General features: G+C 41.5%; 1 protein-coding gene across 2 annotated transcripts in view; it reads left to right on the plus strand.

Moving 5' to 3' along the window:
- The first annotated feature begins 1,573 nt into the window (after nt 1–1,573).
- The window catches only part of SLC18A2 (solute carrier family 18 member A2), a 43,508-nt gene continuing 20,782 nt past the window's right edge, over nt 1,574–24,299 (plus strand). For both annotated transcript variants that reach the window (XR_004389912.1, XM_032919934.1), the window contains exons 1-9: nt 1,574–1,773; nt 3,517–3,868; nt 11,480–11,538; nt 13,453–13,536; nt 16,299–16,391; nt 16,808–16,897; nt 17,003–17,046; nt 17,122–17,182; nt 21,994–22,089. Coding sequence is in view for 1 of the 2 variants with exons in the window: in XM_032919934.1 (XP_032775825.1) it covers nt 1,653–1,773; nt 3,517–3,868; nt 11,480–11,538; nt 13,453–13,536; nt 16,299–16,391; nt 16,808–16,897; nt 17,003–17,046; nt 17,122–17,182; nt 21,994–22,089 (1,000 nt within the window). In the remaining variant the exon portion in view is untranslated. The remainder of the gene's footprint in view (nt 1,774–3,516; nt 3,869–11,479; nt 11,539–13,452; nt 13,537–16,298; nt 16,392–16,807; nt 16,898–17,002; nt 17,047–17,121; nt 17,183–21,993; nt 22,090–24,299) is intronic.

Raw genomic sequence — 24,299 nt, forward strand, 5'->3', positions numbered from 1 at the left:
TGTCAGCTCTGTGTTGATAAATAGATGAAAAGAAGCATTCTAGAAGAAAGGAATGGAAGGGGAGGTGAGGGGAAGGGAAGGGTCCCCTTGTCACGTACATGATATATAGAGAGAAGTAAGTTGCTTCTACAGTCATGTCCCTCATCAGAAAAGGCTGGAAAAGCATCCTATTTCTCTCTACACCTGCGTTCTGACTGGTGACAGGAACAGCAGCACTGCTGTCAGCTAACTCTCCTGTGAGCTTTCCTGCTGGGAATACAAAATACCCAACCCCACATTTTCCTGGTGGGATATTGCTAGTGACATTTCACTGTCATGCACCCCATCTTAATGCTGCTTCTGCTGCTGACCAGAGCTAGTGTTCCCTTTCTCCCACTGCACTCCTCACAGGTTGTCAACTAAGTGATGTCACTTGCTGTCTAAGTGCCTTCAGGGTCTGATACTCAGAAGATGAAACATTTCCCCCCAGCCTAGTCCAGAAGATCCTACTTTTCCATTTCCTCTGAGTACAGAAGCAGAAGCTCTGTTTTGGAAATTCAGCCTCGAGCATGAATGTGCCCAACTCCTGAAGTTGCCAGTTAAAAAAAATTGGAAAAGACGAACCATTTATAAGTCATCGTTCAAGAATCAAGGGGCTTGGAGCAACCTGGTCTAGTGGAAGGTGACCCTGCCCATGGCAGGGGGTTGGAACTGGAAGAGTTTTAAGGTCCCTCCCAACCCAAACCATTCTATGATTCTATGATTCTAAACTGGTTAACATACACAGCAGGGAATGTAGTTAAAGAAACACATAATATGCATCAGCTTCACTCTGATGTTTGGTTCTGGGACGATTAAACTCAAGAGACTTCTCTCACTTCTAGTGGGCTTTACCAAAAGTGAAGCTCAGTGAAGACAGCGAAGCAAAGAACAGTTCAAAGTTCATTCCCTGTGACTAAAAGCAAGCAGTGTATTATGTGATATGAAAGGAAACGTTTTAATAAAATGCAAATCTCTGTTAAAAGGTGTTTCTTGATCAGTTCAACACGGTTAATCTCTTTTCTAACCTAGATTGAGAAGAAAAGAACTTCATGATGCTGAGGACCGAGTGCCACAGGCTGGGTACAGCACTTGGACTTCTGTGCAGACAAGAAAGATGAGCAATTTAAATGCCAAATGGTGCAAATCGCTAATTCTTGGAAAAGAATCACTCAGTGGCACTATTTCCCTTCGGCTCGCTGACAGAGCACACCGCTCGCGTGTTTAAGCGTCTGAGCAGGGACTTTTCCCCTCTGCCCGTGGGCACACAGAGGCTTTGCTGTGTCCCCCAGCCACAGCCCTCTGCTTGACCCGGAGCATCGCTATCGGGGAGGGGAGGACAGAGGAGGGGAGTCCCCCCTGCGCCGCTTCCAGCGCTCCCCGGGCTCACACTGGGATCAGAGGTGCCGCCTCCTCCTCTTCCTCCTCCCCTCCTCCTCCTCCCCGTTCCTGCCCTGCTCGCAGCGTGCGGCTGGACGGGGACCTGCTCCGGGCGCGGTGCGCAGCGCGGTGCGGAGCGGGGCTCCTGCTCCCCCGAGCCACCCGCACCGCGGAGCTGCCTGCGGGGTCCCCCCTCCCCGGTCCGCCCCGGCCCCTGAAGGCCTTTGTCTGTCGGCAGCCGGAGCGGCGGTACCATGGCTTGGGGCGAGCTCAGCCTCCTCCGGTGGCTCCGGGAGAGCCGGCAGTCCAGGAAACTCATCCTGCTCATCGTGTTCATCGCCCTGCTGCTGGACAACATGCTGCTTACGGTAGTCGGTAGGTAGAAAGGGTTTGGGTTGTTTGCTTTTTTTTCCTTCCCTCCCGATTTATGCCAGAAATAATCTCCAGTGACAGATGTATTCCCCGCATGCATGATTAATGCTCCCAAACCAACCATTTCCAAGCACTGATTGGTTTTTTTTAAGGCACAAATTACATTCTAGGTATTGCAAACACTGTCACACACCAAAGTCTGGCTTTATTTCCATATTAATTGCAGGATAATGAATGGTATAAAAAAGGTCTTCACAATTCTTTTTCTTCCAACTAAATGCCACTAATACTTCACAGAAAGACAGATAACAGTATTTTTAGCTCATCATCATTTTTTCTCCTGTGGTCATGCAACTGAAACAACAGGCTAGATAACATTGGAGATGCCTGTTTCCTTGAGATAGTTTCTCTTTCCCCCCAGTTTGGTCTTTAATTGGCGGGTTAATAAGAAAACTATTGAGCTGGGGTTTAAGAAAAGCACTTCTGTGAGTTGGTTTAATAAAATAATCCAAGTTTTGATCAAAGTTGAAGATGCACCTTTTACGGTGTCATAGCATCAAGAATCTGGTCAAATAAAGTGCTTGAATATTTTTCACTGTTGTTGTTTTAGAAGTCCTGATATTCCAATGTTTCTATGAATTTAAAGAAAAGGGCTCAGAGGAGCTAGTGGTTCGTGGATGCACACAGACACACATACATGAATGCACATGTGTCTCTTGGAAGTGGATCGGGCTGTGCAGGGACGGCTCTCAGTTGATGCTGCCCTGTCAGCTTCTGAACCAGACTCCTGGATTTCTTGGGGGACTTCACCTGAAAAGCTGATGTCACAATCAGATCTTAGCTAAAAACCTATATATTTTTAGCAAGTCGATTTTGGATTTTTTTCACATGAATATACTTTCTGATAAAGTGATTAACATTTAATTACTCATTCAGTAATATGTATGCTACAAGCCCTAGAAATCATTACAGTTTGCAGACTTACTGGAAGAGACTTTCTCAGGAAGAGTTGCAAGACAAGGAGGTATGATTCTGTCATTGATGTGAAACTGAATGAACCCGACATCTGTTTGTACAAATTCTGAAATGCTAATTCCTGAGATACATATGAATGCAATTAAATTGCAGCTAAATTCCTAAAGCATCTGAAGAAAGTCCCTTCTGGATGACCTTTTTGATGCAGATTTTTATATATAATGAGATATGCAAACATCAACACACTAAATCTGATTAATTAATATAGGAGTGTTAAATTTTTTTCCTTCTTATGGCTGTTACTTATCAATATGCTTGTGGTTTATTTTAGAAATGTGGTTTATTTCAGAAATGTGGTTTATTTCATTTTTTTATGTTTGGTTTAATAGTATTTTCAATGCTTTTCTCATCTTTCCTGCTTTTACAACCTAATAAACAGATTTGTGCAGTCATGTGCAACAAAGAGACTCTTCAGACACAGGTTTTGATACTTCTTGCAGTTTGCTCTCTGAATGATTATATTTATGAAAACTGGCAAAAAATAAAGACTCATGTAAAAGAACTTATTTTAAACTGCACTTCCAAGTTACAGTTTTCATGAGCAAACTTCTATTTCAGTTCTGTGTTTCTGCCATTCATATTCCTTATTAATGTCTGTGTAGGAAAGCCTTGTGTTTCGTAAGCAATGGCAAAGCAAACAAGAAAATTTGGTGATTCCATTTACAAATAACCTGGTAGTAAGATGCCAATGTATTCTATTTGTTTTTCCAGTGCCAATAATTCCCAGTTACCTTTACAGCATCAAACATGAAAAAAATGCCTCAGAAATCCAGACTACTAAACCTAGTGTAGTCTCAACAACGATGGACAATTTTCAGAGCATCTTTTCCTACTATGACAACTCAACGATGGTCACTGGAAATGAATCTGATATGACACAACCCAGAGAGCTGCATCCTACTCAAACAGAACAAATGATAGTAAATGTGACTCCTTCCCCATCTGACTGCCCGAAGGAAGATAAGGACCTGCTGAATGAAAATGTGCAAGTCGGTCTCTTGTTTGCTTCAAAAGCAACAGTGCAGCTAATCACTAACCCTTTCATAGGGCCGCTGACAAACAGGTATGTTATTTCTGCTATGTTACTCAGGACTTTCTACTGATGTTTTAGTCTGGACTAGTATTTCAAACAAAGCATTTTTAATTCTATTGTGGCCTTGGCTTAGCGGCCTTCACACTTTAACTGGAGGAATATTTTAGTGAAATATGTTTGATGAACACTCCTAAACACCTGCATCCTTTCCCAAATCAATCGGTAAGACACACATGAGCCATCTGATACATTCAGTATTGAACACTTTTCCTCCACCTCCTAAGACCTCAGGTTTTTATAGAAACTTTTGATGAAATAGTGTTGAAACATCTTCAATACAGTTACATGGGGCCAAAAGACACTACAACATAGCACTTATGAAACACTGTGAATTGATGTATCTCTTGCACCTACATTTAGGCAAACGTGATATTGAAACTGTAGTCAGAGTTCACATCCCTTCCTTGCTGTCATAGAGATGTGGAGCTCTTGGTGTTATTTGGTATTCAATGATTTAGAGTCATCTGAGGTAAAAATCAGTGGGAAATTCATGTGGACTTCAGTGAAAAATGTGTAAGTGTTAAGCTTTGCTGATGCCATGTTCATCACTGAGTTCAGGGGATGGCAGACTTCCATCAGTACATGATCTAGCCCAGCCTTCAAAGTGTCCTCTCTAAATTCTTGCATATATGTGATGTCTTCAACAAAATATGTTTAAGTGGCACTTTACAGAAATTCTATTTGAGCCAGGATCAAGGGTATATAATGGATATCAATGCCTTACAACCCCACCCCACCACCCCCAAAATCTGAGCACTGATGATGTTTACATGGAAATTAAAAAGTATTTATAATATCATTTAAATTCTTGATGTTAATAATTGATTGGATTTGATTGTTAGCATTTTGTGTAATTGTTTCCCACAGAAGCAGTTGCAGTTCTCCTAAACAGAAAATAGATCAATCTCTGCAGGAAATAAACTCCAAATTGTGTTTAATTGAGCACTAATTTTTGTATTTCTTTTTTAAGCTGTTTTTATGAAGAAGTATTCCTTTCATAAAATAATACACAGCAGAAATTTGTCCTTGTAAAACACTTCTGTTTAAGCAGTCAATGCCTATCACACGTGACAATACCCAGAACACTTACACACACCTTGATGCTAGATATTTCATGTTTTGAAGCCAGAAGTACCTTTCTTAGGTTTCACAGCTTATACATGTATATTGTCTGAGTGTTTAACTTCAATTTGATGGAACAGTATCCAACTGAGGGGTAAGGGGGTTTGACTCACAGTGTTATGCATTCAAAACCTGTATTCAACCTGTGGAACTGATCTAAACTTTGATCAACCTGGTCTAGTGGAAGGTGTCCCTGCCTATGGCAGGGGGTTGGAAGTAAATGGTCTTTAAGGTCCCTTCCAACCCAAACCATTCTATGATTCTATGATTCTACTATAAGAATCATAGAATAGTTTCATTTCTCTCTCATTTCATCTTATCTCCTACTGCATGCCACCTATACAGATAATAAGTACACCATTGTAAAACTACTTTTCCACAAACATTGCTGCAAGTTGAGGAGGAAAACAGATTTTTGTTACCTGGAATTTCTGTATAGTTTTGTGAGGATTTGATAGCTCATCCACAGGCAAAGCAACATCACATCAAGGAGTATTTTCATAACAGTTCTTTAGGTATTCTTCTAGATTTTCCTAATTGTCTAAGTTATTGTCCTGTTGATATTTATTTTTCTCTGTTAGTATCATCATTTCCACAACCTGCCAAACCAGGAGAAAGGCAATAATATTCTCCACATTATTGACGATTTTCAACAGTGCAGTTACGTCATACTGTAGATATGATCTCCTCTCTTTCTTTGATAGACATCTGCCCAAGTAAGAGGGTGTGTGTCCCTGCCGATGCCTCTCTATGCACCTGAGCATCTCCGAACTGGAGCTTCGTGTGGCCCGTGCCAAGGCTATCAGGACACACGTGATACACCCTTAGGGATGCCCCAAATGTTCTTGTAGCAACTTCCTTTGCTGTTAGGAGCAGGGTTGGGAACACACCAGTGTGAACATCAGTGCTGTGAGCTGAGATTTCCTCCTGGAAACACCTTATAGGTTGCTGCATGGGGCTGAGTGTGTGGCTGCAATCACAGGGGCAGGTTGGCAAGCGCGGATGCCCAATAAGTGAGAGAAGAAAAATAAAGGAGTGCATCTTCCCAGTGTCCTGCGTGACGAACTCTTCTCTCATGCAGCAGAAATGAGCGCCTTAGCTGCAAAGTGGCCCTAAATTAGATTGAAGGATTACTGGTTTTCTTTCATGCATTATTTGTATCTTGGTACCAGTATCTGGTTTTCTTCTGAGAAATGCACAGTGGGAAATATCAGTTAACACATTTATCGACTAACTGTAGAAGTCATTGGCAAAAAAAACCCTGAAGTTGACATTTCCTAATAACAATGTATATGATAATTAAAAAGCAGTGTGAAAACTGTGATTATGATAAACGAAACAGAAACTATGTGAGTTATCATTATAAAACTCTTCCTTACCACTGATAAGCTCTTTAGTGAAATTGTTATTGCCATTATTACTTCTGCAAAATTTCAGCAAAATAGTACAGCTGAAGGAGAATACGTTGCTTAGTTCAAGATCAGCATGCACAGTTTGTTAAGGTGCCCAGTCAGTTTCTTTTTCAAACAGGTAACACACTGTGCTCATGGTTTGATTTTTTTTCAATCAAAATACTTAATTTTCAATCAAAACTTGATTTTGGAATCAAATATTCAAGAGTGGTTTGGATTTTTAATCAAGTATGGAGTTACTGGCTTTCAGTAGGTGCTGACTTTGAGTGCCTGAGTTTGCACAGGATGCAACAGGATGTTCTATTCATGAGTCTGTGTCAATAATTACTTTATTTCAGGTTTTCTGGAAGTTTCGTAGGCTGTTTTTTTCCCTTTTCTGTGACTACTGGAAGTGTATATTTTCAAAGTAAATTTCCAAATTGGTTTCAGTCAAGAAGTATGTTCTGCTAAAGATATATCTTATTTAAAGCCCAGCTCTTTCCATGGAGTTCCAGACAAAACACACACCTGGCTTAGTGAACTGGTTTGCAATTCATAAACCAAACACAATTTACCCTTGGTCTAACAAAACGCTAGGAAAGGAAATTCTAGGGGATGGCTTTGCCTTAGGATGTCACCAACACAGTTCCCACCATGGCATAGCTTCAGGGCAGAGCTAATATGTTTTTGTGGCTCAGATGCACTTTTATGTTTTGCCTTGTGGTGAAATTGGTAAGAAACTACACAAACAGCACAGCTCTTGATACAGGGCACTTTGTGAGGAGGATGCACTGACAAGGGGAGATTGAAGGCTCTGCCTAATCCTTTCCAGTGAAGAGAGTGGGCAAAAGGCTGCTGTGCCCCTTATAAATAACTTTTTTGCTCCATTATTTTTTCCAAACTCTTCCCAAGCTCTTTGAATGAGGCTGTGAGCCCAGCTGTGTGAGCCCTGCAACACACTAGAGCCGATGAATGTCTCCCTGCCATGTCTCTCCCTTTTTTTATCAGTCTGAAAAAATACGTAGTTTTAACCTTGTGTTTCTATATAGTGGCCTCGAAAATTGTTAAAAAATGAGCAGATATTTTCATCATCATTTTTGAACCAGTCTGACTACAGCTTTGATCTTCTTTGCATGAGGGAGGCAGTGGCTAGGAGCATGGTTCATGACCAAGACACATGCAGCACTGTAATGGATGGATAAATAGGCTCTAATCATTCACAGCTGCTAACCTGGTCAGTGTAACCTTTATTTTACTGCTGCACAGGACCCATCGATCAGTTGTCTTATTGTAGGGTAACCTTGTGAATGGGTACAATCCACTTCCCAACAGTCCTGCAGTCTGGGGCCAGCAGGGGACTGAAATGGAGGAATTTAGGTGTTCTCCATCAGTGGCAGGCTTTCTTCTTCCTCCTTCAACTAATGATTCCATCTTTTTCAGAGGTCAGAAATACTTGTAGGAAGCACTTTTAGCTGCAGGAAGCCTTGGTGAACATGTTGGACTCTGCTTCTTGGAGGGTTTTGAAAAGAGTGCCCACGAAAATTGCGTGCTTGAGCATGGGAAAAAGAAATAAGAAGAGAGAAGTCAGGCTATAATATTCTTTCATGTTTCATACATGCAGAGGAACAAAACGTAGAGATAGCTGTGATGGAATATGCCATGTCATGGCTGAGAAATAGAAACTGCATATTCACAGGTTTCAATGGCCCAGGACCAAGGAACAGAATCACTGAATAATTGGCTATTACAAGTAGAACTTCTACTTTTTGTGGTGATTTGTGTTATATAGCGTAATAGTTCAGCAAAACCTTCCAGTCTGTGCTCTCTAGTATCTGTTGGACAGATCAGAGAATGCAGCTGCAGATCAGACGTTTGTGGTAGCACAACTGCCAACTAATTAGTGCTGCTATTTCAGGAGGAGGCAGGGTTTGCTAAGATTATGCAGGAAGGGACAATCTGCATATCTAACTAAATGTCAACTGGATGTGGGTAGGACTGTCCCCTGAGCAAAAGCAACCACAACTTCTGGAGGTTCAGCAGTCTCAGGCAGGGGCAGCACACCAGAATCACGCATCACCAAATTGTGGGTGAAGCTCCAAGCAGCTTTTAGGAGGGTTATGATGACCTGTTTAATTCAGTACAACTGCATTCCCTGTGCTGACCTGTATGCCTTTGCATCATCTTGTGTGATGGGTCACTGGCAATGCAGGCTTTGGCTGATATAACAGAGTCTAGTTCTGAAATGGTTAATTTTTGTGTGGAGGAAAAGGTATGTATGATAGAGCATCATGGTTTGCTGGGTAATAAGAGAAGGACTGAGTTCTGCTCCAGTTCTGCTCTCATCACCCTCTGCTATGTATTGCTTCACACCTTGCTGTGACTCTGCTTGTCCAAGATAAAGGAGGAATAGTATCTGTGACTGCAAAAATTAAGAACAATGCTTGAACAGTATTTCATTGAGCATTAGAATTGACTTCCAAAATACTTATTTTCTTAGAGCCTTCAACCACCAGAAACTTTCCAAGTGTAGGAAGCCTACTGGAAGAGTTGAAATCTGCTTTAGCTTGATAGAGTATAATTTAGAACTAGTGTGATAGCCCTTCTCCTTGTTTAACTCGTTAACGTTTATGGAAGATCTCACAGCTCACATCTCTGATCTAGTGATGGAAATGTGAATGTGGGAACCAATTTGGATGGCATTTGTCTTCATGCAAATAACTGAATTTTAATTCAGTGTACTTGTTACAGAAGCAAACTGCTATCTCGTGGCCCCTGCGTCAAACCTAAAAATTGCTTGATTTCTGTACTGAAATCAGACTTCTCTCACACAGTGTCCTGTGAGACAACTGTGTGCCCAGATATCTCTGAGATAGCCTTGACAGGCACAACTCTACTTTGCAATGGAAGAAGATATCAGGACATTCAGCTTTTGCTCTCATACCACACCTGCATTGTTTCATAGCCATATCTGCAGGGTTTTATTTTTTTTTTTTCAATCTGTACTTCTGTCAGTGCTTTCTTTATTTGAAGAACTCAAAATCAAAGCAGCTATGGTCAAACTCTCTGTGGCCTGTTCCACCGTGATCCCACTGGGAAGGGAAATGCCCACTTCAGCTCTGAGGCAGGCAAGATGCTGGTAATGGGTATTTTTTCATTTCTTCATGTGCATAGAAACATAGAATCATAGAATGGTTTGGGCTGGAAAGGACCTTAAGGTCATCTAGTTGCAACCCCCTGCCATGGGCAGGGACACCTCACACTAGACCATGTCACCCAAGGCTCTGTCCAACCTGGCCTTGAACACTGTCAGGAATGGAGCATTTACCACTTCTTTGGACAACCTGTGCCAGCGCCTCAGCACCCTCACAGTAAAGAACTTCTTCCTTATATCTAACCTGGACTTCCCTTGTTTTAGTTTGAACCCATCACCCCTTGTCCTATTGCTACAGTCCCTGATGAAGAGGAGATTGGCATCCCATTGTATAACACCTACTATACACACAGCATGAGAAGAAACAGGCTTCAAAAAATCATCCACTTTAACTAAAGCAGACAAAAAAAGGTAGTATTATTCCCTCACATACCAGGTATCAAGGTGCTGCGAGATTAAAATGATTATCGTAAGGCCACAGAAAGAAGTGCCCAGGGATTTAATTTGCTTTGGAGATAGCAGTTCAGTTAAATAGCACAAGAGTAACCAGTATCTGCTGGATATTTGTAACACCCACTTACAAATTTCAACTACAAGAACCTGCACACACTGTTTATGACATATTTTAATGTAGTGATGATACTTCAGGCAAAATTGTTCTTTGTTAGAGATTTCTGTGGCATGTAGAAACATGTTCATTCACAAAACTCAAACAAATGTTACAGTGAGAGATGTAATGAGCATCAAGCCCTGGACTTCAAAGAGATTTCCATTATTGATGGTCCTTAATTGGATAAAAATTGAATTAACAAAAAACCAAACAAAAAAATAATTATTTTGGTTTGCCTATGTCATGACTGCTATTATTAAAAATTAAAAGGGCCATTATAGACTCTCTCATTATTCGACTGATCTACTTTAGCCGATAATGCCAATATAAATGCCCAATACTTTCAAATCATTGGAAGCTGAAGTCAGTTAGAACTCCTTTGAAAAGCATCATCCATTGTTGAAGAACTTGGCCATTAAATAATATCTTTGAAAATACATTTGAGATGCACAGTCCTACAAAAAAAGAAGCCATGAATGAAGTGTGCTGAACAGAATACACAGACTGTCTTCAGAGCTACCGGGGTAGTGGTTTTGATCCTAAGGAAGCCTTTTAATGGCATAAAAAATGGTATATTGTAATTCTTCTTGAAATTTCAGTTTTAGATGCTTAAAAATACATTTGCTTTCCAGACAGATAGTTCCTTATTTCCTGGAAACCTGAAAATACTTATAGCAACCAGCCATTTCCACAGGCTCTTTAGAGTCCTAATGAAGAAGTGGGCTGATGAAGAAAGCTTTTATCAGCTCCATTTTTACTCCTAAACACATGGAAAGCAACAATATTATTCTCAAGATCTTTGGGACTCTTCCAGTGCTCCTGGCTGCTGAGGCAGAATTCCTAACAAAGCTGATGAAATTTTTTTCCAGTAAAAAAGCCATTGGAACAACCGTATCTCATTATAGTCATTGTCTCATGAGGATGGAAACAGATGAGCATTGAAACACAACTGGGCTATTTCTAAGTCAGTATGCTCAGACAGATCTTCCCTTCTCATATCCTTGGCAATCCCATGGAGGCCCAGAGGGGCTTTACTGGGAATAATTATGGTAGAGTGAGAACAGGGCATTCAGATTCTAATGAGAGAAGGATTTCTTCCAAGGATTTCAGATACAAATCTGCTGTGCCACATGAAAAGGCATTTGTAACATGGACAAATTTGATCCTGTGGTCCACAATAAATAGTTCAAAACCTACCAAGGAACTATAGGTTGGGGTTTTGTGGTGTGTGCACTCATGTGAGTAAGTCTAACTCAAAATGTCAATGAGGCAATCCCAGAAATGTGAATGTTTGTTTTGTTTTCCAGAATAGGCTACCAGATCCCCCTGTTTGCTGGCTTCTGCATCATGTTTGTGTCAACTATCAGTAAGTGTCCACAGCTTATTTGGTCTGGTCCAGATGCAACTTTTAAGTAAACAATATATAATAATTATCACTATGAATTCTTCTTGTTGATGTAGAGGGATTGAGTTCCAAGGAAAATTAAAGATGGCTGCTCCATGTGGATGGTGGTGGTGATAAGATTTGACAAGTATGCTCTTACTTTTGCTGTAAGGAATTCATAACCTCCCATCCCACCTTGATGGGTCTCTTCCTTAGATGAATTTTTCTCTCAGGTTCTTGGAATCTGAAGTGGTGCTCAGACAGTTTTAAACAGAGAGCCATGAGAGTCCTATCAGCCATGAGAGGGCTATTTTGAAGGGTCCTTAACAACTAGCTATAGTAGGGGCTTATCGGAAAGATCATGAGGCTGCAGTGGCTCATGAGTAAAGTATGAGTCAACAGTATCATAGCGCTGCTGAACATCGCTGTGGGATGTGCAAACAGGAGCACAGCCTGCAAGCCAGCTGAGATAATTTGTCTGCTCTAATGGCATTGATAAGGCTTCAGCTGCTGTTTTATGTTCGGTTTTGGCATAGCACTTAAAGTTGTGTCCCAGATAGAGAAAGTACAGAGGAGAACAAGGATCCTTAGAAGCCTGTGAGAGTGGCGAAAGAACCAGTTTGCGTCGGAAAGTAGATGTGAGACCTATCAGAGTCCATGACAAAAAGGAAGAGAACAGTTTTCTATGTTTACTGTATATAAGAGAAGGAATAACAAGCTTAAAACTGTATCATCAGGGACTGAAGTGCTGGTCTTAGAGTCACTGACAACTCTGCATTTCAGAAACACGTTAGACACATTCTGGTTGGGATGGAGATAAGAGCAGTGAGCCTAATTCATGGCAGAGGGTAGTACTGTTGATCTGCAGTCATCCTTCTTTCCTTCCTTTATTTTTCTTGATTTTTCTCTGTCCACATGGGTAGAGATTTTTCTAAGACCTGGTGAAAAGCCCAAGAGGCACAATGCTGCAAGGCAGGTAGGTGAAGTGCATGGGGATCTACTGTTTAGTTGGTGCATAACAGCTTCCCACAGCTCCAACTTACCCAGCAAAATTCCTTAAGTGGCCAACAGATAGGAGCTGAAAAAGGTTTTAAGAACTCACTGTAGATTTAATGACACTGAGCATTATGCAGGCTCTGCAAGCAGAGATGTGCTGGGGTTTCTGGAACACTCCTACTTCCCAGTGTTGCGGATGGGAAATTTAGTGAGACTGATGAGTGCAGCATTCAGGAGCTGTGTCAAAAAAGACAGATAGTGGCTAAGAGTGGAGCCTGGGGTTAAATCTCTCACAGAAAGGTACCTCCTCTGGTGCAGTTTCTATAATGCTGTGCTGTTGGGAGGATCAGGACCTTGCTACAACCCCCTGAATGGGTGGAACTGGCTTCCCTGCCCCTTCAGCCAGCTGTGCGGCATGACATCTAATGTGGAGCTGGCATCACCAGGATAAAACCTCTCTCCACCCATTTTACTTATTGAAGGAAACATTGGTGCATGGATGCAGGTGGGTTAAATCCTGTTTTCCCTGAATGCCTGGAGCTTCGGACTGGGCAGCCTTAAATGAAGCAGCATAGAGAAGTAAGGTTGGAAAGAAAGGTCTTATTACTCCTTCTGTGTGCAGCTGAATCAGAGCTGAATGTAATCAAATCCCAAGTAATTAGTTAAAACTGGTTGGGCTCTTGCATTCTGTGTTACCAGGAGGCTTAGGCACCTGAGAGCCATTCAACACTGACACTTCGAAATGCAATAAGAGAAAATAATACAGTTAGCATTGAAAGCAACACTGTGAACACTTGATTAAATTGTATGAAGTTTTTGTGGTCGTTTCAAGAAATCTAACTTTTTAACCTAGTTACAGTTAACCTAATTTGAAGACTTTACGTCTGCTTTTTCCTGTAGTGTTTGCCTTCTCTGGAAGCTACACATTACTGTTTATTGCCAGGTCTCTTCAAGGAGTGGGTTCCTCTTGTTCTTCAGTGGCAGGTAAGAGAAGAGATGATAGAATAAAATACAGATCACTGATTCTGTCATTTTCTGAATTGTATTTTGTCTGCATTTTCAACAATTAATACGAAAATGTTCAATTAAATCTATTTCACGTTTTTTTTCTGTCCCTTTCATATAAAGTAGTTCAAAAGTAAATGTCTTTTCAGACTTCCTTGGTATTTGGGTTGCAGTAAGGTAGAACACTAAATGAACTGCACTCTCCCTGGGATTTTTGCATCTGTGTCTTCCACATTTTAAATTCATTTTTGGCCATTTTAAAGGTCATTGGGAACTTCTGTTGGTATTTGTTATAGTAGGGATAGCAGCTCTGTCTGTTACTAAGATTTCTCTCATAAAATGTTGTTTACAAGGGCTTACCATGCTGTCTGCCAGTTTGGACTCAGTTTACCTGTACTGGATTTCCAATACAAGGTTATAAGTTATAACTGAGCAGGTGAAATGGAGCGTGGGTTCTCAGCCCAAGTTATTTAACCTTTTCTGAGATTGAGACTGCTGAAAACATGTTTTGTTTGTGTTAGAATATTTTGCAGTCTTTTTCTGGAAAAATCTCCTGTAATGGCAGGAGAAATATGAATTTTGGTTTGGGAAGGGAGGTGAATACAGTGTTCTGTCAGGAATGTGTCTTTTGGTTTACTTCGGAAAATCTCCCTTTCCAGGTTGGACCTACCTATAAGCAGGGTTCACATACACTCCATGGAAACTCAGCAAGAGTTTGATAGCTGGATTCCTCCCAGGTTCTTTTAGCAGGGATTTTGCTCCAGCCCACATCATGGCAGTGCTGCCTGGGGCAGCAGGGGAATGCAACACCCCAGACTGAGCATTCAAACTGGGAGCAAGAAGCACTTTATGTTTGATATGGGCTTGAAGCCACACAACAAACACTAGGTATCAAAGGGATTTAAGCCTGGATGAGTAGTGGGAAGAGTGGGGATGTGGCTAAGGGTGCAGGCAGGTGCTGGTATGAGGAGCCAGGGATGGAGAAGGCAGAGAGAAACATGAGGGATAGACACAAGAAAATCCATCTTTTCTCCTGTACCAGTTAAGGTTACAAGGCAAGCTTTCCAAAGGGAAGACATACCAGAATCAAATGTATTGTTCAGCTTTAACTCAGTCCCTGTGCAACTGTGCACCTTGAGATACAGCTCATAGGTGAGTACATGACTTTTTTTCACAGACAAACTAGAAAATAGAGCAGAAAAGGCCAAGAGGCCCTCTAGTCCACCCCCTTCCTGAAGGCAGGATCAGCTCTGTATCTCTGGTTCCTCATGCATACTTGACAGACGTGTTCTCAGAAGCCTCCAGAAATGCCCTCAGCATCTAGCTTTGTGCTGAAGTATCTTTACTGTCAGGAAGTTTTTCTGATGTCTCATCTAAAGCCTCCTTACTGTCACGGAAATCTGTTTCTGCTTCCTATACTTGAGAGAACATGAAGAACAGTTTATCTTTGTGGCTCTTTTTCATATTGCAAGATTATTATCACATCTCGCATTGGTTTTTCTCCTCTCCGGTTTTCAATTGAAAGTCCTGTGGTTTCCCCCACAGATCTTTCTCTAAGCCTTTGCTCACCCTTCTCTGGATAGTGTCCAGTGACCCCCACCTTTCTTCCTGTGCTGCACCAGCACCAGACCCAGCACTCGGAAGAAGCTCCGTCTCCTTGCAAGGGCCAACTGCAGTGAGAGTTGCTTCATGTATCTTACAGGCAAAGGAAGCTTTCTGTAGTATTGCTGCCAATTAGTTGTTTTTGGCCCTGCATTTGTGCAGGTAGTCGTTCCTACCTATGTGTAAACCATTGTATTATCTTCTTTGTATTGCCTGTTGGTTTCTTTCAGAATATGTCCCCAAATCTCACAAATTCATTGTGAATTCTGTGATCATTCTTTAACTTGCTCTTCAACTGCTCATGCAAACAGTTTGATGCGATTCACAACTTTCAATAAGCGTGTTAATTCACACAGGACCTCTGCTCTTTTCATGCACTTGGTGGATGGTATTCACTTAATGATCAATCATGCAATAGTTTGTTTTCATTTTCGGTAGTCATGGACCTTATTTACTGAGTCCTACTTAAACCTTGATTTGAAAATGGAATTGTTAATTTCTATGAGTACTCTTCTGCAGCATTTACCCTTACAGTGTCTGAGTGCTTCACAAAACCACAAATGAAATAGGCTTCATGTTTCCTTTTGTGAAATGAAAGTTCATCATCAAATGCAGAAGTGAGGCACTTGAAAATAAAGGTCAAAAGAATCCTTTAACTTTGGATGCTGAACTTGAAACACTCATTTTCAAAGCAGTCAGCTCTGCATAATACCCCAGGCCCGGAGCACAGCTACTACTGACCACAGTTATAGCTGTGAGTGGTCACCAGAACTTTGTGTCAAGCGCCCAGAGAATGAATAACAGATAGTGAGTACTCATCACAGGCTTTGTTTCTGCTAGTTGAAAAGCCTCGTCTAAAAGCTCTGCAACAAAGATGGGGACAAAGAATCTAGAAAATCAGGGCATCATTAAATTACCTGAATAATACCGTACAACAGAACATGTTCTTGGAGACTGTTTACATTGCCAAACCTCCTTTTGCTTCAAAGTGATTTTTATGGGGAGGGAATAGTTAGGGTTTTATATATATGCAAATACCTGCTGTTGCCTCTGTATAATGTTTAGTAGGGCTGGCAAATGATGACCATAAATTCTAGCGTACAGATGTCTAATTTTGTGGTGTTATTTTTCCTTTTTAGGGATGGGAATGCTTGCCAGTGTATATACAGATGATGAAGAGAGAGGCAACGCAATGGGAATTGCACTAGGAGGCCTCGCTATGGGAGTCTTAGGTCAGTCAGTCGGAGGCTCTGCTGGCAAGAGAAACCATCCCCCAGCCTTCCCAATGCATGTGCTTGTGATCTATGAAAGCAGTAGAGGAGTCTCATTGAGTGTAATGTTATCACGCTGTCTCCACATTAGATTCATGGTGCATGTTAAGAGTAGTTTTTCCCACAGGAGCACATTTCTTACATAGATACATACATCAGGCAATAATCTCTGGGATGTTTTGGGTTTGTTTACATGGAAAAGTGCTTTGGGAGTGAAGAATATGGTTATTGTCATGATCGGTGACATTGTGGGTGTTTTTGAACTGAGCTTTTTGCTCACTGAGTGCCAATAGCAGGATGCCCAACTGCTGACAGAGTATGTTTGTCAGAGTCAGAGATGCGGCTTCACAGCTATGTCCTTTCTTTCTCCCTGGCAGTGGGTCCACCTTTTGGGAGCGTCATGTATGAGTTTGTGGGGAAGAGTTCTCCTTTCCTGGTGCTGGCAGCACTAGCTCTGTTAGATGGAGGTCAGTAAATATGAAGAGTCAATATCACCATGCAGCACATCCCTTTCATATTACTGTCTAACCTCCTTCTTGAAGAAATGTTACAGTATTGATTTCTTTTCACAGCTGTTCAATTATTTGTTCTGCAGCCATCCAGAGCACAGGCAGAAGTAAGTATTAAGGTAAAACACTCTAGGCAATGGATGACACTTTGCCTTTCCTAATCTCAAGCTTTTGTTTCTTAGAGTCAGAAGGGGACGCCGTTACTGACACTTTTGAAGGACCCGTATATCATTATTGCAGCAGGTAGCAGATCCTTTAGTTTTTCCTTTAAACCTTCTGTGTTATACCTGGAATGCCTCAGGTTGAGCTGGTTTAACAATATTATCATTGCTGGTTTCATTTACATGAAGCTCAAAGAACCTGTTGGTAATATAGGATGAATATACCAGTATATGTATATATATAAAAAATAGGCAGGAAGCTTGAAATGTAGGTGTATTTCTAGCTGAGAGGACACTAATGACTTGAAGCTGCTTGTCAAGGCAGTGAAACTTGGCCATGAAACTTTCTATGAGGCAAGCGAATAGGACCAAGGCTTTAGAGGGAGGGTTTGCCAGTATATCCCGGGCAGGCATAGGGAATAACACTGAACTTTTGTTTTCATTTGAAGAGGGGGAGCGAGTTTGGTCTCTAGAGCATGGATTCTATTTCAGAAAAGGTCTGGGTTGAATGGTGAATGGCGTTTGGTATTAGATGTATTGTTTGCCTAATAAGTTGTTCTGTCTCAAAGGAAGTTTGCCTTTTTGTGTTGCATTTTGTTGAATATTTATTCTGAAGTCTGTAATTAACTCTGGCCCTTTTTAATGTTGATAAAACACCTGGAAACAGATAATTATTTTCACTGTTATGTTTCTTAGTCTTAACCTGCTATCCAACAGTTCTTCCAAGCATTTCTTTTGTTATCTCTTTCTTGGTGATTTTAGGGAATTAACCTTAATCTTAGGGAAATAACAACCCTGTGACTGGACACTTGGTCAAGCTATGACTGAAGTTACACAAACACTTCTGCTTGAGAAATTCTTGGAGCATTAAAAGACCTTTCCATAGAATAAAAGTATTTGAGGGAAAAGAGTAGCAAAGACAGTACCTGTCATAAGAGATCAGATCTATCACTCATCTAATCTGGTACCCTGTCTCTTGCAGTGGTTAAAGCAGGTGCTGTAAGGTGAGGTTCATCTAACATTATTATATTCTAGACATCTAATCCCTGCCAATGTTTAATCTGTGACAGAACTTGGTTTACACCATGAAATATGACAAGAGGACTGATTTTTAAGGGGTACTTTGCTTGACTAAGATTTAGCTACTCCTGTCAAGCTTAGTCTTAGGCACAGAAGAGGAATGGTACCAAGGAACATGGATCCCACTATTCTAACCATGTCCCGTGTATGCTAATAGCAGGGATGGACTTTGTTCCAATTTTCTAACACATTTACATGGCACTCGATTTCTGCAGCTATTCTCTTTGAAGTTGTTTCAGCTGAGGATTCAGGGCTCTGTAAAGCACGGCTGAGCAGTCTCAGAGCCCCAGAGTGGTGAAGAAGACTCAGGGATGGATGGCTTGGAATCAGGGCAGTGTCAGAGACCTTACCTTTACTTCCATGGCTCTTTTTGCCTCTTGCTTCCCTGCCCATGTTCGCAGGCATTTCCAGTGCCTCCTGTCTCCCCTTTGCATCTTCGATCCAGTGCAGCTGGACTCAATAGGAGGCAGGGAAAGGAAGGATGTACAGAGGGTAGAAACATGAAGACTGTTCTGATCCCTCCTGCTCTGGGTGACCTGTCCTGCTCCCACCAGCCATCAGCTACTAAGATATGAGAAAGTTCCTCCTGTGGGTTATCAGTGGGGTTAGGTGCAGCACCCAGGGTCTCTGCCTTGTGGGATGGAGATTGCTCAGTGCTTTCACAGTACGGAGGATGCTGATGTTCTCTAACCTCAGCCCCTTCTCCTCCTGCTTTATTTCCTTTACAAACCAAATTTGATTTTGTCAGAACTGAACACCAAATACCAACTATAAATTCAGCCTTTTATCTGGCCTATGAGAGCACATTAATCCAAATGCAGCTTTCTTGATGCCCCAGGAATACACTGCTTAAATGTTAATTGCTTCAGTTCTGAAGCTGTTGCTTTTTTACAGTGAAAAGGGTATGAAAGTTTCATTTGTTCTCCCTTTCCCTGAGGAGTTTGGTATTTTCCTTGCTTTATTTTCTAAGATGGGAACTCAATCCTGACGCTAACAGGGAAGGGTGGTTAAGCAGTTGGTTGGGATGGCTGAGTTAGCTCCATGCTCTGGCATCTTGGGGCAATCAGTGGAGGCACTATGCTATCTTTCTCCATATCTAAGCCAGGATAATGTCTTCTGCTTCACAAGGATGCTGTGAATGTAGACGTACCACACTGTGTATGATGTTCAGATACAGTGATTAGAGAGGAGAAGGCTAAAACTCCCATTGGGTTTGTACTGCTCCGGAAGATTAGAGGTTTTGAATGGCTTCTAAGGCAGTTAACTTCCTCATTAAAAATTGACTGCATCTCTAGCGGGCTGACTTGTTAATCACTGTTAAATCCAGGGACACTTTAGGCACGCTGCAAATGGGCATGGCAGTTTCAGCGTTTCTTGCACTCTTGATTTGGGTACACTGATTTCATGGTACAAATTCAGATTCAATCTCCTGAGCGTGCGTCATGCACTTGAGTCATAATTGCTTGTATTCTCAAAGTACAAGCACTTTCTGACCAATTTGGCTTATCTATAGCATGTTATTACTCTTGAACACAAGGTGTCTTGAACTCAAGCATGGAGTTCCTCTCCTTTCTTTCTGAAAGTGGAACTTTTTCTCTTGATAAAACTCATTTTTCCTATGAGTTATTAATGTTGACTGCCACAACAGACAGAAGGCCAGTGCTCTCATTCACTCCCTGTATATCAAAGCCCCTATGGCCAGTCCTAATGCCTGGATGCCTTCAGTGCTGGCGATAGCTATCACAAGGCAATAAACACGTCAGTTTAAATTATCAGATCCATAAACCCGAAGTTGAGACAGATATCATCCTGAGCACATGGATTCTTGAGAGGGTGTGTGGCAGATTTTTGCTGACTAATGCTTTCTCACAGGGAAATACCAGTGATGCCTATATCACTCTGCCAGAAGCTGAGTGGGTTCTGAGCTACAGACATAGGATCCAGCTGGAAGGTTGCAACTTCACACCTTCTAGCCAACACAGGGCATTTAATCCAACTTAAAGAAGAAATTATGTAGGGTTTATGCCCTTGAGATAGGACCCTTTAAAAAGAGGTCAGCTCCATGCAAAACAGAGGGGAAAAAAACAATATCATCTTCTTTTGGGGAAGCTTTGCTAAAGTAACATGGCCTTCATTGGACTTTGCTCTGAGTTTTCAGGATACCACCTCAGGTTCTCACTTTTCTCTTGAAGTACACCCTATAAAGATCTGAAGCACCTTTGCCACCATATTCCTGAGTAATTTGCTAAGCTCTGGTGATGCTTCCTGACCTAATGAGAAGTCAGTGCCACACATGCGTGCATGCTCACCTGTATCTCATCTCTTTGTGAAGTTTGTTAAGAGTAGAACAAGACCTTTGCTATTTAATCCATCTCTGTCAGAACGGCCCTGCTTCCTCTGGCTGTGCTTTGCGTGGCCTGAAATGTGTTTATCCCGCATCAAGGAAACTGCTTGGGCATGGCTGATATTGGTTTGGAAGAGGACAACCCCGAGGTGTTTGACCAGGGCTCTTCACAGACAGCGCGCTAGTGGGAGCGTGCACTGAAGTGGAAAGGTTAGCTTTCCTCTTTAGGGTAAAGCAGTGCTGAACTGTTGCTCCTTGCTCTAGGAAGGGAGTGAGCCAAGTTCATTTTGGGAGTTGTGGATACAGGGTCTAATGTATTCTGACAGGTTTGAGCAAAGAATGACATCAGTGCTCATTTTGTTTTGAGCTGCGTGATGAGAGACTTGTTCCAGAAGAAATAATGTTTCTCTGCCCTCAGACAAATTTTCTAAAGAAAAGTAAAATTTGGATGGTAAATGACCCCAGGAGTTCAGAATGTTTTCCTAAATTTCAGAGGTTGTACATACTGGGAAGAAGAGTGGGAACACAAGTCTGAGGATGTCACTTGTAGCAGCGGCTTCCAAAGCCATTTTGTAAGGGATTAGAGAAAGGGACATGTCCCATTGCCCTGCATTAGCCTTTGACTGCCTTGGGGTGTTTTGAGTAAGTGGGAAAGGCATCTTGAATCCAAAGAAATACCATGGGATTTAATAATCCCTGCACTAAAGCTGAAGTGCACAACTGAGGATAGATGAACTTGACACAGACCCACTGGAGTCTGGATCTGCAGGCGTTGATGAAGGGCAGAGCTGAGCTAGAGGGCAAGACTGAATCAGCACTTCCACCTCTTTTTATCCTTTGCATCTGGGTGACTAAAGGTCCAGCGATTCAAAAGAGATTTGGAAGCATTTGAAATTCATAGGGCTGGGCAAGCTCAGCCAAATCCATGTTCTGCTGCATGGATTTACTGGCTGCTGGCAAAAGGATCTCGACACTAAATTCCCTTTTGTAGGGGATAGACATCTCTGTGGTTGTCTTTTGGTATTTTTAGGATCAAGACCTCCACATCTCGTGATAGTTATTCTCAGATGAGGGAGGCATAGGGTCAGAGCTAGTGCCTCTTACACAACAGAGCTCCACTTTTGCCCCAGGAGACTAGATAAAGACCAAAAGACTGTAGCTTTAGCTAATCATTTGTACAACAGTCAGACCTCATGAACTTTCTAAATATCATCAAGCTCACTGCAAACTTTCACATTATGAAAGTAGCTTAACCTTTATTGTAGAATTTCTAGGAGAACAGAAATATATATAAAAGTCTTCAGTGATTTTACATTCTGTTCTATTTAACATTAATCAATTCACAACAAATAGAACCATAAAAAGTGCAATGTTTTATGTAAAAGCATCCATTCTTTGCATGGCTTTTTGTTCATAGTCAAATGAAATAATTGCTACTATTTTTTTTCCTCTCTCCTGCTTTCCCTAAGGATCAATCTGCTTTGCAAACATGGCTATTGCTATGCTTGAACCAGCTCTACCCATCTGGATGATGGAGACCATGTGTTCAAAGAAATGGCAGCTTGGTAAAGTACAGTATATTATTTGCATCTTTGTATTTTGTCGAATGACTGTCTCAGTTCTGGTCTGTTAATGATGGTCTCGTTATAAGCTTCAGGGTAGTAATTTTGTTTTTACTAGCTTTACATTTTCAGTGTTACACCTGCACAATTGCAAACATTGGTCTGTAAGAAAGATAGGTAGTAGGTAGATGTTATTGCAATAGAGGCTTCTTTGGGGGCCCCAGCAGCACATCTGGCAGTGAATGTTGGCTGGGACAGCTGCAAGATGCCCCACTGAGGCAAAACAATGTGTTTGGATTGTTCCGTTGGGGTTTTTCCCAGAAGGAGTCCATCCTCAGCTACTATTTTGAATTGCCAGGAGCAGGCAGCCACAAAAATCTGCAGCTGGTGTACTGTGTTTTGTGCAGAGCATGCTCATGCCAACACATCCTCCTCCCAAGCATGCTTCTGGTAACATGTGGAAGTATAGACTTTACTTGAAATGTGTCTGTCAAGGATGTGAGAAGCACTTTCCCTTGAATTTGATAGATAGTGGTTACTGAACCATCCCATTCAACAGAGAGCAATAGGAGAAACCCAACTTGGACCACCTTATAACAAGTAACAGGGACACGGTCTCAGGAAAACAGGTTGATGTGAATTGGCTTGTTTGGGGGGTGTTTGGCATAGTGCTGGTCCTCTGCATTGATCTGACTGATGTTTACCTTTTTAATAGCTTGTAGGAAAGAGTTACCGTTACAAACACCACATATACCTATTTGATAAAGTTAATGAAGTGTTCTGTGCTGTGACATTTCATGAGGGTATTTTTTAATATCAATATATGGCATTTACAAGGAAAATAAGAATCCTTCCTGAAAGTTATGTTCTGCTAGCATTTGACTAATATCCCTACTGTGTGTTCATGTAGGTGTCCCTACACCGTGTAGAAAGCACAAACCTTAGTTCTAATTAGTGCAGCTCGGATCTAGGGTGGCTATAGGTAGCAGTCCTTGATGTGCTGCTGTGCTTTTGAACACGGTAATGACTCCTTAGCCAGTAATACAGCAAAACTAACACACACACACTTAGATATTTTAAACCTCACAAAGAGAAAGAAAGATTCTTATCTACCTCCTTCACAAAAGTTTCATATTACTGGTGCAACAGAAAGGAGATTTACAAATCTCTTAGTGGAATAGAGGTTCTTAGAAGGAAAAGATCCTTTCTAAATAAAGACTAATTTTACCCCTTAATGATATAAGTAATTGACTCCATTACACTTTATCTGATTTGACAGCATTAATTAAAATTTTTAAGCCTCTTAAATTATATCTCTAACTGCAGGGGTTTAAGCAAATTGTAGTCTTATGCAATTTGGAGACCCAGCTGTTTGAAGCATGATCTGAAGAAGGTGTAAAGAACCTGATTTGATCAATTAATGTTACTGTGCATAAAGCTTATTTAGAAAATAACAGGTCAACTTCAGTATCCCACAGCTTACACACCAACCTGCAAGTCTCTGTAATATATTTCTTTCTTTTCTTCCAGCGGTCAAGGTCTGCTCTATGTGACTATTTGGTACAAACAGATAGTTCCAGGCAGTACCGAAGTGGCTGCGGTTACACAGGTGAAAATGTTTCCCCAGCATCACCAGTGTAACCCAAAGCGATTTCAATCACAGGATATTACTCTGTTAAAAATGACCTCTTGATTATTTTCTTTTCTTATGAATATCAGAGAGATAAGAAGGAAGATGGCTAGGCAGGAAATGAGAAAATCTATGTTGCCTTGGTGAGAGATGAGGACCATATACACTTAAAGGAAACGGTTAGACTGTGTACTGTAATGTTACGGCTGCTTTCTAAATCTAAATTACTTGACTGAATGGTGACCGAATGGAAGGTTTGTTGTGGCATGCACTATTTGACAGGCTTTCCCAGGTTCATTTTTCTTAAGAAGACATGAAATTTAACAGGAAAAGCAGAAAAAAATACTGGGTGTTATTTTTTCTGAGACACATGAACCATTCAATGCTGTCGCACAAGGATCCAGCTTTAGGCACAACCACCCTGTTGCTCTGCCCCTTGGATAGTTTTCATATAGTGTCTTTTCCTCCAGGGCATTTCCTGGTACTCTTCCAGGCAACAGAGGCAATGTCACACTGAACTCTCCATTAGCACGTCTTCCTTTGACACTTCCCGTCTGGCTGGGTTCCTGCCCGGCGACTTATG

Source organism: Strigops habroptila, chromosome 5 (assembly GCF_004027225.2).
Source record: "Strigops habroptila isolate Jane chromosome 5, bStrHab1.2.pri, whole genome shotgun sequence".
In the NCBI taxonomy this organism is placed as follows: domain Eukaryota; kingdom Metazoa; phylum Chordata; class Aves; order Psittaciformes; family Psittacidae; genus Strigops; species Strigops habroptila.